Source organism: Hemiscyllium ocellatum, chromosome 21, assembly GCF_020745735.1.
Source record: "Hemiscyllium ocellatum isolate sHemOce1 chromosome 21, sHemOce1.pat.X.cur, whole genome shotgun sequence".
Classification (NCBI taxonomy): Eukaryota; Metazoa; Chordata; class Chondrichthyes; order Orectolobiformes; family Hemiscylliidae; genus Hemiscyllium; species Hemiscyllium ocellatum.
Window position 1 is genome coordinate 57701685 of NC_083421.1, and position 16156 is coordinate 57717840.

Below are 16156 nucleotides of genomic sequence, written 5' to 3' on the forward strand. Positions count from 1 at the left end.
AAGTTTGCAAATTCATTTTAAAACGAATCCTACCTTTTTTCTGTCCCCTAACCTAAAAAATATAGGGACACATATGACAAGGCAATGGCAGCGGGATTAATTAGAAAGAACTAGTAGTATCAGTCCAATGAAACCTAAGGATGAGCAAGGAATTGTTAAGTAGATATTATTGAGAGTGACTCGAGACAGGAAGGGATATCGGTGATTTAAAGACTGTTGGGTCTATGCAGGACTGTAAGGGTCAGGTTAAAAACAGATAAGTCATGATCTTATTAAATGATGAGCTAGGCTTGAAGGGCTGAATGGTCTGCTTTTGCTCCTATTCCAGCTTGTGCAGACTGATAAGGAGGAGTGAGTTCACACTGGCCCTTTACTATTGCCAAGGCATTGACTTTAATAGTCAATGTATCTGTGTGTTATTGATTATCTGGAGATAAGACCAAAAGGCGTAGGAGCAGAAATTAGGCCATTCAGCCCATTGAGTCTGCTCTGCCATTCAATCGTAGGTGATGATTTTCTCAAGTAAAAAGTGAGGTCTGCAGATGCTGGAGATCAGAGCTGAAAATGTGTTGCTGGTTAAAGCACAGCAGGTCAGGCAGCATCCAAGGAACAGGAAATTCGACGTTTCGGGCACAAGCCCTTCATCAGGAATGAGGAAAGTGTGTCCAGCAGGCTAAGATAAAAGGTAGGGAGGAGGGACTTGGGGGAGGGACGATGGAGATGTGATAGGTGGAAGGAGGTCAAGGTGAGGGTGATAGGCCGGAGTGGGGTGGGGGCGGAGAGGTCAGGAAGAAAATTGCAGGTTGGAGGGCGGTGCTGAGTTCGAGGGAATCGACTGAGACAAGGTGGGGGGAGGGGAAATGAGGAAACTGGAGAAATCTGAGTTCATCCCTTGTGGTTGGAGGGTTCCCAGGCGGAAGATGAGGCGCTCTTCCTCCAACCGTCGTGTTGTTATGTTCTGGCGATGGAGGAGTCCAAGGACCTGCATGTCCTTGGTGGAGTGGGAGGGAGAGTTAAACTGTTGAGCCACGGGGTGGTTGGGTTGGTTGGTCCAGGCGTCCCTGAGGTGTTCCCTGAAGCGTTCCGCAAGTAGGCGGCCCGTCTCCCCAATATAGAGGAGGCCACATCGGGTGCAGCGGATGCAATAGATGATGTGTGTGGAGGTGCAGGTGAATTTGTGGCGGATATGGAAGGATCCCTTGGGGCCTTGGAGAGAGGTAAGGAAGGAGGTGTGGGCGCAAGTTTTGCATTTCCTGTGGTTGCAGGGGAAGGTGCCGGGAGTGGAGGTTGGGTTGGTGGGGGGTGTGGACCTGACGAGGGAGTTCTCAACCCCATTTTCCCACTCTCTCCCTGTAACCCTTGATCCCCTTGATACTCAAGAACCTATCTATCTCAGTTTTAAATACGCCCAATGACCTGGCCTCCACAGCCTTCAGTGAATTCCAGAGATTCCCACTCTCTGGCTGAAAAAGTTCCTCCTTATCTCTGTTCTAAAAGGTGTCCTCTTTACTCTAAGGCTGTGCCCTCAGTCCTAGTCTCTCCTACCAATGGGAACATCTTTCCAACATCCACTCGGTCCAGGCCATTCAGTATTCTGTATGTTTCAATTAGATCCCCCCCCCCATCCTTCCAAAGATCTGATGTGCTCTCATTTATTCATCCTTTCATGTATTGTGGGAATAACCAGCAAGACCAGAATTTGTTACCAAATGGGTTATTCCCAGTGGACAGTAGCGCTACTCTCTCATGAGAGACAGAAAGAGAGAGAGGTTACTGGTGTTGAGTTTAACCTAAGGATTGGCTCACCTCAGGTGAGAAGGTGGGACCTTCATTGTAATGTCAGCCAGTGCAGGAATTGAGCTTGAACTATTGACACCACAAACCAGCTAACCAACCAACCAACCAACTGAGCTCAAGGCCACCAAGCGGCTAATTACAGCATTTAGCAGTCAACCTACAAAACATATCTTCCCTGAAGGACATTCACATTTATACAAAAAATGGTGATAACTCTCAATCCCAAACATATTCACTTAAATCAAATTCCAGCAAATGGGATGGTGGGTTTTGAGCCACGCATGTTTATTGTGGACGTGATAGTTTTCCATTCCCACTACCCCATTGTCTCACTCACTGTGTCAGGGGTCAGCAGCATAATCTGTCACCGTGGTGTTCATTCTCTCCTCTGACCTTCCAGCGGAATTTGTCCTCTTAGAGAGTAGGAAGAAGGCAGTTTATCCTGAGTAAATAACCGAAGATGAGTGATGAGAAACTGTTGTACTGCCAAAACCTTCCTACAGCTGTGTCAGCAGCAGCATGTTAGCAACAGCCCCAGTATGTTGGTTGGTATATTAATAAAAGTAGAAAATCAGACAGTAAGTGTTTGATTAAAGTGTTTTACAGAAGTCATGTGATTACAGATCTTACTATACTGTCATTGGTGTAGCTCAAAGGGGAGGTGGTAACCCACAGGAATTAATAATTCAGCTCACCTGACTAATGTTCTGGGATGTGGGTTTGAATGTCGTGGAAATATGAATTCAACAATTTTTAAAAATCTAGAATTAAAATAGTTATGTACTGGTGACCATGTGATCACCGGTGGTTCTTCTAACAACCCATCTGGTAACCTTCAGGGAAGGAGATCTGCCATCCTTACCCAGTCTGGTCTACATGTGACTCCAGACCCACAGCAAAGTCATTGACTCTGAACTGCCCTCTGAAATGGTCTAGCACTCCATTTGAGGGCAACTGGGGATTAGCAATAAATGACCACATGTCAAGGCATGGGTCAAGAGTTGGAAAATGGGATTAGAATAGTTCGGTGGTTATAGTGGGTGGCACAGTGGCACAGTGGTTAGCACTGCTGCCTCACAGCGCCTGAGACCTGGGTTCAATTCCTGACTCAGGTGACTGACAGTGTGGAGTTTGCATGTTCTCCCCGTGTCTGCGTGGGTTTCCTCTGGGTGCTCTGGTTTCCTCCCACAGTCCAAAGATGTGTGGATCAGGTGAATTGGCCATGCTAAATTGCTTGTAGTGTTAGGTAAGGAGTAAATGTAGGGGTTTTAGATTAGATTACTTTAGATTACTTACAGTGTGGAAACAGGCCCTTCGGCCCAACAAGTCCACACCGACCCGCCGAAGCGCAACCCACCCATACCCCTACCCCTACATATACCCCTTACCTAACACTATGGGCAATTTAGCATGGCCAATTCACCTGACCCGCACATCTTTGGACTGTGGGAGGAAACCGGAGCACCCGGAGGAAACCCACGCAGACTCGGGGAGAACGTGCAAACTCCACACAGTCAGTCGCCTGAGGTGGGAATTGAACCCAGGTCCCTGGCGCTGTGAGGCAGCAGTGCTAACCTAGTGGGTGGGTGGGTTGCTGGTCGGTGTGGACTTGTTGGGCCGAAGGGCCTGTTTCCACACTGTAAGTAATCTAATTTATGACCAAAATGCATGCAATGGGCTGAACAGCCTTTTTATCTGCTGTAGACTGTGATGTGCCATGAAAGAAAATGAATTGATGTCTCCATCAGGTGGCGCTCATTTACCGTACAGAATGTTTAGACAGTTTCTTGTGCAGTTTTAAACATTCACAAAAGTGGGTGAGCACAGGATAGGAAATCCATTAATAGTGTATGGAAGCATAATTCAGCAAGTTTGTTCAATACTGATGTTGTTTATACTGTAATACTGCTGTGCCAAAAATGCTGAAACTGATTGAAATGGTGTTGGTAGATTAAAGCGTGAACTCTTGAAAAATAAGATTGGCCAATGTATCACAAGGCTTACAAGCCTTCCTATACTTTATTGTGTCGTTTACACTTCGTGTTAAAAGACATTTACAAAGTCCAAAAATACTTGCTACTGCAAAATCAGTCAATGTTCAACAATAAAACTATTCAATAGCAAAATACAATCATAACTGCAATATTTAACTTTTAACTTTGTTCTTTCTTTCTATCTTGTTCTGTAACTGTGTACCTGTACCTTGTGTGGGGGTGTTATACATTATACTTTCGTACCTCAGTACATGTGACAACAAAGTCAAAATTACAGCCTTTTTTTAAAAAAATGCCATTTTCATTTATTCGAAGCTGGATTATTAACAGTAAAAGAGCTGGAAATTTATTAAACCTCCTTCATTTTGCTGATATGCTCATTTTTCAGCAGGATCAGTTGAAGTCTTTGCGATTACTGCTCTCCGGTTGGCGTTCAGTACAAAACTATTTGAGTCCAGAAGGTTGCACACAGGCTTGGTCAGAGTACACCCAGGCTATTGTGTACAGTTTTGATCTCCTTATCTGTGAGAGCAAAGCACGTTCATCAGACTTATCCGCAAGACTAGTGGGATTGTCACTGAGGAGAGATTAGGGAGACCAGGCCTGTATTCTTTGATGTTTAAAAGAATGAGTCTGATTGAATCAGAAACATTCTCATGGGGCTCAACTAGGTAAATACAGGAAGGATATTTGTCCCCTGGCTGAGGGGTCTGGTATTAGGCGGTCACAGTCTCACAATGTTCTTCAGAAGGCTTGATGGGCTGAATGGCCTGTTTCCACACTGTAAGGATTCTATGAATAAGGGCCTAGCCATTTATGCCTAAGATGAGGAGAAATTTCCTCAGTTAGAGGGTGGCGAATCTTTGAGGTTCTTTATCCCAAAGACCTGTGGTAGCTCAGCCATTTAGCTCAAACATAGAGATTGATCAATTTCTTGATATTAATACTGTCAAGGACTTTGAGGGCGGTGCGGGAAAATGAGATTGAGGTACGGAAACAGTCAAGACCAGAATGAATGGTTGGGGGGTGGGGGGGAGGTGGAATGGCCAATCCTGTTCCTGTTTCCTGTGTTCCAAAATACATCGGAAATACTTCTTAATGGAAAATACATCGCTGGCCCTGATTCCGTTCTGTTATGATGCCACTCATAAAGTTGGTGACTACACAAATAATAGTTCATGGATAATCTGATTTGTAAATCAATCAGTGGAACTTTGAGTGCATTTGGATGCAGTTGTGGGCAGTGGATAAACTCGAACCTCTCCCTGCCAGATTCCAGCACATCAGGGTCAGTCTGACTTCAACCCTCTCTGCTCCAACCTGCATTTACCAAATCCCCTTATAGCTCTCGGAACAAAGTATCTACCCTGATTGGCATTCCAGTCTTCATCATCTAATTTGGAAATCCCAAACTCCTTTTGTTACAGAGATAAGATATGACTCAGTGGCCACCTTGGAGTTCAGGTACAAAGTTCTTTGAAGTTTGCGTCACAGGTAGGCAGGGTGGTTAGGAAGGCATTTAGCACTCTTGCCGTTGTGGCTCAGACCTTTGAGTCTCAGAGTTTAGACGTCATGTTGAGGACATTGGTGAGACCTCTTCTGGAGTACTTATACAGATCTGGTCACTCTGTAACAGGAAGGATACTATTAAGCTAGAGAAGCTTCAAAAGAGATTAATCAAGAGGTTGCTGGGAATTGATTAGATTAGATTCCCTACAGTGTGGGAGCAGGCCCTTCAGCCCAACCAGTCCACACCACCCCTCTGAAGAGTAACATAACCAGACCCATTTCCCTCTGACTAATGCACCTAACACGATGGTTAATTCCCCTGACATGCACATCTTTGGACTGTTGGAGGAAACCAGAGCACCCGAAGGAAACCCACACAGACCCAGGGAGAATGTGCAAACTCCACACAGACAGTCACCCAAGGAATTGAACCTGGGACCATGGTGCTGTGGGGCACCAGTGCTAACCACTTGAGTTACTGAGGGCTTGAGTTATAAGGGAAAGCCTGATAGTCTGGAACTTATTTCACTGAAGCATAAGAGATTGAGGGGTGACCTTATAGAGGTTTATAAAATCATGAGGGGCATAGATAAGGTGAATGGCAGATGTTTTTTCCCTTTGGTGAGGGATTTCAAAACTAGGGGGCATATTTTAAGGGTGAGAGGAGAAAGATTTAAAAAAGACATGGAGGACACTTCTTTTGCACAGAGAGAGGTTCATGTGTGGAATGAGGAAGTTAGTGGATGAGAGTACAATTACAACATTTAAAAGACATTTATAGTCCAACAGGAAGCATTAGCTTTCAGATGAACCACCTGATGAAGGAGCAGTGCTCTAAAAGTTAGTGTTGATTAGTTACAGTGTGGAAAACAGGCTACCCCTTCACTTAACACTACAGACAATTTAGCATGGCCAATTCACCTAACGTACACATTTTTTGGACTTTGGGAGGAAACCCATGCAGACACAGGGCAAATGTGCAAACTCCACACAGACAGTCACCTGAGGTGGGAATTGAACCTAGGTCTCTGGCACTGTGAGGCAGCAGTGCTAACTGCTGTGCCACCATGCCACCCAATTAGACTTGTTGGAGTATAACCTGGTGTTGTGTGATTTTTAACTTTGTACGCCCCGGTCCAACACCGGCATCTCCAAATCATGACAGAAATAACTACTCACATAAACATACAGAGATACACATAGACACACACAAGTGCACATTTAGTCAGATGGACACACAGTCACACACACACACACCGACATACCTTCAGTAGGAGTGGGGCTGTCAAGGCTGAGTTCCATGGTAAATCTCTTCACACAATCTTGTTTGAAATCAGCTCATTCAGCACAATTCCGAGCGTGAGCCTGAGGGCTGGTTTGCACAACTCAGCCAGGCACTGAATAAAACTGCTGAGCCACTATGATAGCTGCAAATAGCAAATTAACCTCATTTAAGAAAAAAAATAATGATTCTAGAATTTTGCCTTTGCAGCTGGGACAGTGTTTACTGTCCATCCCTTGTTGCCCTTAAGAACTGAAAATGTGTTGCTGGAAAAGCGCAGCAGGTCAGGCAGCATCCAAGGAACAGGAGATTCGATAAGCCCTTCTATGCCCGAAACGTCGAATCTCCTGTTCCTTGGATGCTGCCTGACCTGCTGCGCTTTTCCAGCGACACATTTTCAGCTCTGATCTCCAGGATCTGCAGTCCTCACTTTGCCCTTAAGAACTACCTTCTTGAATTGTGGCAGTTGGTACAGTGCAGGGACACACGCTGAGGGGAGTTGCAGGATTTTGACCTATTGATTCTGAAGGGACAGCAATATATTATGAGGTCAGGATGGTGAGTGACTTGGAGTGGAAATTGCAGTGGTGATATTCCCAAATATATACTGCCCTTATCCTTCCAGGTCCTGGGTCCGGAAGGTACTGTCTAAGAAGCCTTGGTGAATTTCTGCACAGTATCTTGTGGATAGCACATGCTATTGCTACTGAGTGTGGGTCATGGAGGGAGTGAATGTTTGCCAATGTAATGCCAATCAAATGGGCTGCTTTGTCCTGAATGGTGTCAAGCTTTTTTTTGGAGCTACATTCATCCAATATTCCTATGCATTTTTTCTCCTGTTCCTTTGAAATGATGGAAGCCATGTGTTTAGTAGCTGCCTGCTATTGATACTGGGATAAGTGAACTGGCTTAAAAACCTCATTCACTCTGTACTGGATAATGTTACTTTAAGAGAGCGTGTGAAATATGGTCCCCAGTGATCCCACAGCACGGTTCAGAGTCAGCAGATTCGCCTTAGCTGAAGTCAGTGCACCCCAATCTTGCAGTTGGCACAAGGAGAATAATTAAAACAAGTTTGATAATAAGATCTCCAGTCAAATACTGTGGGTTGTAATGTTATCAACTGGTGTACAGGATGCAGCCTCTGTTCCTTTCACTGTTGACTGAGTATTTTAAAATCCATTATTAAAATAACTGTCGAAAAGATTGATTGGGAGCTGGGGCGAACGCTTTTTTTAAATGCAGCAAATTGTTCTGATTTTGAAGCATTGCAGCAAAGGGCAGTGGAAACTGATTCTGTAGGGACTTCCAAAAGGAATGGGGTAGCTACTTGAAAAGGAAAGTGAATTGCTGGGGAAAGAATGGGGGAGTGGGACTCGTTGCATCGCCCAGAGCTAGTACTGAACCATGACTGACACGATGGGCTGAATGGCTTTCTCTCACGCTGTTTGATTGTAGAATTAAAAGCTTGCAAAGATAAACCTGGTGCTGTATCCATGTCCAGGCTGTGTTATCATGGAAGAAAAACAGAAATCTCAGCAAGTTTGACAGTGTCTGGGGAGAGGGAAACACAATCAATGTTGTGAGTCTGATATGACTATTCTTCCAAATATTTCAGATCACTAGCATTTGTTGTATGTTTCTGTGTTATCGTGGGGTTTGAGGACTTTGCTTGTGGGATCTCTTAACTGGAGCCAAGATTCTCACATGAGTCACAGAGTAAATCAGAGAGAAAGGGAAGTAAAGGATGCTGTGATTTGGAGTTGGTGCCAGAACAGAAGGAGTTAAAATGGAAGATGGTATAGCATGCCTCAGTTTCAATACATTAAATATAGTCAGTCCCAATGATGCAGTTCTGGGTGCGTGAGAGAGAGAGAACGTAATTGATGGTCACGATCGTGTCAGAACCCAAGTTCCAGAAATGAAAGGAACAGTATTCAGACACAAATCTGCTTCCTACATTCTTTGTGTTCCAATGACCTTGCCTGATTGATCTGAATCTCTACTATTCTCACAGCTGATGAGTCAAGCTGAATGGATGACGGCAAACACTATCCTTTAGTTGTGGTAAGACATATACACAATGGAGTCAGTGTGCAAGCAGATGCCCTGTTCAGTTGGTATTGCTCCCAGTTGCTGCATCTTGGTTATGGTTATTTCCCCACTTGCTCCTTACAAAGCTGGGCCACTGCAATGCTGTTTGCCCACTTCACCTATCGGTATTGAAAAGTGGCTCCCTTTGATTGATCACTCAGGCAAGGTAACAGAGCTCCATGGGCTTACGGTCTCTGACCCTCTCACTGACCTGAAGTGCCATAGGGATAAGCCATTCAGGACTGAGATGAGGAAGAATTTCTTCACTCAGGCAGTTGTGAACCTGTAGAATTTTCTCCTATATTGGGATCAGTTCGTTCGATATATTGTCGAAAAGCGTGGTGCTGGAAAAGCACAGCCGGTCAGGCAGCAGCCGAGGAGCAAGGGAGTTAATGATTTGTGCATAAGCCCTTTATCAGGAATGAAGGGCCTATGCCAAAACCTCAACTCTCCTGCTGATTCCTGATGAAGGGCTTATGCACAAATCATTAACTCCCTTGCTCCTCGGCTGCTGCAGAAATGAAGGGCTTTTGCCCGAAACGTTGACTCTCGCGCTCCTCGGACACCGCCTGACCTGCTGTGTTTTTCCAGCACCACACTTTTTGACTCAGATCTCCAGCGTCTGCAGTCCTCACTTTCTCATTAGATATATTTAAGAGGGAGTTAGACAAGGCTCTTGCAGCTAAAAGGATCAATGGGGAGAGAAAGTCAGAATGTGATATTGAAATTGCATGATCAGCCACAATCATATCGAATGGGGGTGCAGGCTTGAAGGGCCGAATGGCCTACTCCAGCACCTATTTTCTATGTTTCCCACTGTTTTCCCAATGCTGACGTTTTCTTAACTGCAGGAGATGAGCAATGGTATCCTCATGCATCCTGACCTACACAGATCCTGCTCTAATATCAGCCAGGGACAGTAAGGAATGATCAAAAGTGTATCTACAACTAAAGAACAGACAAGACAAAAACACAAATAGCAGTTGCTGGAAAATCTCAGCCGGTCTGGCAGCATCTATGGACAGAAATCAGAGTTAACGTTTCAGGTCCAGTGATCCTTCTTCAGAACAGTTGGTAGCCACTGAAAAGTTGATAATAATCCCAAAGGTGGAGTGGGAGAATAAATGATAGGTGGATAGGAGTCAAAGGAAGAGAAAACCAGCCAGACAGACAAAGGAGTGGTTAAAGGTCAGTCTGGGGGAATGAATAGCTGCTAATGGGGACAATGAGAAGCTGACAATGGGTTTTGTGTGGTAGCCTCCCATGCGATGACACGACCTGGGTGAGTGGGGGTTAGGGTAAAGAAATGGTCTCAAGCCCGAAAATAGTTTAATCGTTCTGATTTCCAGCATCTGTAGTCCTTTCAGTTCTTTGTTTAATAAGAACATAGGAGCAGGAACAATTTGCTGCCATTCACAATCATGGTTGATCTCAATTTGGCTCCAAATCCACTCTTCGGCCCTCTCTCCGTAACCTCTCAACCCGTTACTAATCAAAACTCCATCTATCTCCTTGAATTTACTCAGTGTCCTAGTGTCCATCACATTCTGAGATAGTGTATTTCCCAGGTTCACGACCCTTTGAGAATGTAGCGTGTATGATCTGCACCAGTAGATACGGGAACATTACCCAGACCAATTTCAATAACACCTTTGAGAGAGATGGGTTTATGAACTAGGTCCCATTTGTAAAGTCAGTGCTGATAGAGAGATACGTGTGTAATCATTAGATGCATGCACCCTGATGACCTGTGAATGTTGATTTCTTTAGGACGACATTGTTGAACTTGTTGGGGATTAATGTGCTCACAGGAGCACATTGGGGCAGCACAGTGGCTCAGTGGTTAGCACTGCTGCCTCACAGCGTCAGGGACCTGGGTTCGATTCCAGCCTCGGGTGACTATCTGTGTCCTCCGGGTTCTCCTCCGGGTGCACTGGTTTCCTCCCACAGTCCAAAGATGTGCAGGTTAGATGGATTGGCCATGCTAAATTGCTCACAGTGTTCAGGGATGTGTAGTTTAGGTGCACTAGTCAGGGGTAAATGTGGAGTAATGGGGAATGGGTTTGGTGGGATACTCTTCAAAGGGTCAGCATGGACTTGTTGGGCTGAAGGGCCTGTTTCCACACTGTAGGGATTCTATACAGAGGTAACACTATTCTAGAATACTGAGCAATTGTACACTGTCAAAGGAGAATGCTTTTGCAAGAGATGGTAGGAGAAAGTGAGGACAACAGATGCCTGAAAGAGTCAAAAAGTGTGGTGCTGGAAAAGTACAGCTGGTCAGGTAGCATCTGAGGAGCAGGAGAGCTGACATTTTGAGCACAAGCTCTTCATCAGGAATGTGTGTGTGCGGTTTGGGGGATGGGAAGGGAGCTGAGAGATAAATAGGGGGTGGGGCTGGGGGTAAGATATCTGGGACTGCGATAGGTTGATGAAAGTGAGGGTGCTGGTGATAGGTTGGAACAGAGGGTGGAGTGGATAAGTGGGAAGGAAGATAAACAGGTAGGACAGTTCAAAAGGGCAATGCCAAGTTGGAGGGTTGGATCTGGGATGTGGGCGGGGGTTGAGGAAATGAGGAAACTGGTGAAATCGACATTGATCCTATGTGGGTGGAGGGTCCCAAGACATATTGCTGAGTTTAAGATATTTGATTCCAACAATGCAGGTCACCTCACCTACAGACTAAACTGTCACCATCCACACCCAACAAATGAGTGACCATATCTATCCCCACATCTCCTGCTCACTGTGCAGCACCTCCATTATCTGCTTCTATCAGTTACTGTGAACAGTTATAGTCTCATTATTGAAGGAAAGATATACTACTATTGGAACCAGTCCAGAGAAGGTCATTAGTGAGTTTTGAGAAGATTTGTAGCTCAGGTTGAGGTTTTGGATGTAGATTAGCGAGCAAACCTACTTTCAAAAGGTTCATTAGATTGACCACAGGTGAGGTGGGATTTTCTTATGAGGGGAGGTTGTGTAGGTTGGACATGTACACATTGGAATTGAAAGAATGAGAGGTGACCTTATTGAAGCAATCAAGACTTCGAGAAATGATTGAAGTTTTGAGTGGATCGTTTAAATAATAAGGCATTCAGAGCTATGGAGGAGAAAGTGAGGATTGCAGATGCTGGAGATCAGAGCTGAAAATATGTTGCTGGAAAAGCACAGCAGGTCAGGAAGCATCTAAGGAGCAGAGAATCGACATTTCGGGCATGAGCCCTTCTTCAGGAAATCCTGAAACGTCGATTCTCTTGCTCCTTGGATGCTGCCTGACCTCCATTCAGAGCTATGGACCAAGCTCTAGAAACTGAGATGAGAATATTGAGGTGGTTGGCTTTGACTAGCACAGACATGATGGATTGAAGTGCCTTTTTCTTTGCTGTATATCTGTGTGACTTGATGACTATGAGGGCTTGACTGGGTAGATGCAGAGAGGTTGTTTCCCCTTATGGGACAGTCTAGGACCAGAGGGCCTGATCTCAGACCAAGGGTTTGCTCATTTAAGAAATGAATTGAATTGTATTTATTGTCATGTATACCCGAGGCACAGTGAATAGCTTTGTTGTGTGAGCAATACAGGCAGATCACGGAGCTAAGTAGCATAGATAAGTAAATAATAGATAAACAGTGGCAAAAACAAAACCACGGGTACAGGCAAGTGTTAAAGAGTTTGTGAGTCCATTCAGTTTCTAACAACAGTCAGGTAGAAACTGTTTCAAAACCATCTGGTGCATGTGCTCAGGCTTCTGTACCTTCTCCCCGATGGTAGAGGTTGTAGAAAAACATTGCCAGGGTGGGATAGGTCTTGAGAATGCTGGTTGCCTTTCCTTAACAATGGATTCTATAGATGGGATATTGACCTTTGTGATTGTCTGAGCCGAGTAGACCACTCTCTGTAACCGAAGGGAAGAGGAGGAATTTCTTCTCTGAGAGGGGAGTGAATCTGTGGAATTCTTTACTGCAGAAGGCTGTCGAGGCTGGGTCATTATGTATATTCAAGGCTGAGAGAGACAGATTTTAGGTCAGCAAGGGAATCAAAGGTTATAGGAATAAGGTAGGAAAATGGAATTGAGGATTGTAAGATCAGCCATGATTGGACTGATGGGCTGAATGGCGTCCTCCTGCTCCTGTACCATAAGCTTTTATTGTTCAGTTTGTATTGATGCTAAAGATTTAAACACACAGTGTAGCCTGAAAGATTGTGATCGTTAGAGTGTTCCAAACATGTTGTGATTTACTGACAAACAGCTCCACAAAGAGGTTTGGACAGAGAAAATGCAATCCCCTGGTATTTATAATTGTGATCTTTAACAGCAAACACTGCCAGCTCTGGAAAATTGTACAAACTATCACTGCTTGGGGAATGCATTCAGAAATTTGGCTTCAACCATTTGGGGAGAGAAAGGATTTTCAACTCAAGTTTTGACCAACTTGGTTGGAAGGAGGACTGAGCAGAGGACCAGGGAATGTCTATCTACCTTGTGCTCCAACAAAGGTGGAGTCTGTGAGGGTAAACCCGGAAACCAATGACCGACGATAGAGTTTACTGGATCACCTGCAAAGGCACATTAGACAACCACAAAGTGATTGAGTTTAAGGTGGGGGGTGTGTGGAAAGCTGGAGAGGGATTGACTTTGAATGGAATAACTGTTGAAGTTGCCAATAATAGCATGGACCCCAGAAATCTCAAAGTAATGATCGTGTGAGTCTTGCCTTTGACAATGAAATGCTTCTATCTCACTCACCCCATGACTTAATGAACGTTTAACGATTACATTTAAAACAACCTGTGTATGGGGACCAAATTTGTCCGTGGAACTTGATTGTCTTTTGTCACTATCAGGGGTTACACAGTCAGAATCTAGGATTGAAAATGCTACTGTGATCAGCAGTGAGGGGGGATTGCTTATGTCAAGGGAGCCTTGTGACCATCGCGTGTGCTCAGGACTAATCCCTCCTCAAACATTCTGGAACAAACAACACTGAATATTTACCTCAAGAACATGTGATAGTTTCTGGCAGTGAGCACCCAAGGAAATTCCCAGATAACGTTTGGCAGTGAAATTTGAGAGTCAGTCCGGCATAGAGAATTGCTGTTTACTCCTAATGACATCTGGTGGTTTGGCTTCACAACATTAACTGCAAAGAAAAGTTAACATGGATACCTTTAGACATTCTCTGACCTGTAAACAGACTCTAAGCCTATATTCTGGATTAGTGGTGCTGGAAGAGCACAGCAGTTCAGGCAGCATCCAAAGTGCAGCGAAATCAACATTTTGGACAAAAGCCCTTTATCAGGAATAAACCTTTATTCCTGATGAAGGGCTTTTGCCCGAAACGTCGATTTCGCTGCACTTTGGATACTGCCTGAACTGCTGTGCTCTTCCAGCACCACTAATCCAGAATCTAGTTTCCAGCATCTGCAGTCATTGGTTTTACCTCTAAGCCTATATTGTACATCTGGACCACACCTGATAATGTCTCCCATTCAGTTTAAAAACATGAAGCAACTTTGTCTGTGCATTGGATAAGAAGCAGCTGAGAATGAATAGATTCATTGGGCAAAATACAATCAATCATCGCTGATTTTAAATCATTGATCATCTCAGTAACAGCCATTTGTTTAAAGGCATTCAGTGATGAGGAAGATAGATTTTTGGAGAGAGATAAGTGGGTGAGTAGTGGGACAGATAGATCCACAGATTGTTATAGAGATGGTGGACAGATCAATAGATGGGTGGATAGATGAATGTAAAGAATAAATAGTTTGATGTAAAGGTGAATAAATAGGTTGTTGGATAGATGAATAGATGGATGGATAGATAGATGTGAGAATGAATTGATACATGGATGAATGGCTGGATGTTTAGATGGAAAGTTGGATTGCTAGATAGAAAGTTGGATAGATTGATACATACAGACTGAGAGAGGGGGATGGAAGGAGAGACAGAAAAACAGAAAAGCCAGTACATAGTAGGCTAACTGCAGCAAATAATTCAGCCTGGGTGCCGATTGGGTATGGAGCTGCCTATCGAATTCTTGTGGGTGGGGGGACTGACTTGATGTGGGACACCCTGGGGTGCAGCAGAAATCGCCTCTTTCCACTTTCCCCCCGCCCTCCCTACCCTCCGGCAGCCCCCTCTCCTGTGGACCTGCCCAGAGTCCAGCAGTGTCATCTCCAGCACGAACAGGTGATGTGCCTGAGGAAACCGGGAAGCGGGCGGCAGGGAGAGCTGTTCCCGAGCTCCTGAGAGTCAGAGCAGCGGGAGAAGCCGCAAAGCTGCCCCCGGGGGGAGCTTCATCCCAGCGGGGCAGGAAGATTCATCCCGGTCGCTGAGGAGCGTTCAGCTTGGGAGGGGAGGATTAGAGGGAAGATATTCCCCTCCTCTCCCCAAGTGGAAGTTGAGCATCTTCCTCCTCCCTGCCCACGCCTCTCTCCCTTGCCTTGGCTGCAGCTGGTGTCGAGCGGGAATGAGGAGTGAGCCGGGCCCGGGGAAAGCGGCAGCACGGCCGGCGGATGGGGCGGTGTGCCTGGGTCACTCTCTGCCCATCTCGGTGCTGAGGGGTGTCGCCAGGTTCCGGCTCCTGTGTCCTGTCAAACAGCGGGCGGTCGGTGACACTTGGGTGAAAGGAAGCGGCGCTGAGGCAGCTCCAGGAGAGATGTGCACTGAGTGTTACACCAACGAATCCTTTGTCTTCGACGATGGAATCGCGGAGACATACGCGCCCAGGTCAGTCTCTCTCTTTAATTTCCCCTCCCCAGCCTGGATTTGGAAGGAGGTGGGATTGGAGTGCATTGCAATAACCCTGGCTAATTGTTCTTGGTTTTATCATGGTGAAATTGACTCTCCTGTACAGGGTCTGCGGCAGTTTCCAATCCTCCCTCCCCGCGTGGAAAGAAACAAGTTTTAAGAATTGACCATTCTCTCCTAAGTTATTATGTTTGAGGGGAAAAAAAATCCCAGTGCACTGTCGCCAGGTCTGGAGACTTCACACAGGCTTCTTTGGGTCGGATCTCACTGAGACAGCAGGTTAGGGCAGAAAGGAATCGTCACTACCCTCCCTTGCAGTTGTTCCCCCTTTTTTCCCCCCTCTTCCCCCCCCCCCAAATGCGGTAACTTTCTTGGAGGGGGGGTTTGCACACACACACACACACACACGGTTGTGGAGAAGCCAGCCAGCGCTGCTGGTCCGAGCCCCTGCTGCATTCGGAGGTTTGACCGCGAGAGTTGGACTGACTTTGCAGAAAGATTCTTTCGGAGCGAGTCTCCCAGCTGAGTTTGTGTCGAAACTGCCCCCCCCCCCCCCCCCGCCACAATTGCAAAGATACGGCTGCATTGTTCGAATTAAAATCCCTACAGTGTGGAAACAGACCCAATAAGTCCACTAACAGTATCCCACCCAGACCCATTCCCCTACCTAACACACACATCCCTGAAAACTATGGACAATTTGGCTTGGTCAAAATGCTTCA

The 16156-nt window shown here is 45.6% G+C and overlaps 1 protein-coding gene across 1 annotated transcript in view; it reads left to right on the forward strand.

Moving 5' to 3' along the window:
* Positions 1-15213: 15213 nt before the first annotated feature.
* LOC132825911 (potassium channel subfamily T member 1-like) overlaps positions 15214-16156 on the forward strand; it is a 428710-nt gene continuing 427767 nt past the window's right edge. The window contains exon 1 of the mRNA XM_060841534.1: positions 15214-15413. Coding sequence (XP_060697517.1) covers positions 15343-15413 — 71 coding nt within the window. The 5' untranslated portion in view covers positions 15214-15342. The remainder of the gene's footprint in view (positions 15414-16156) is intronic.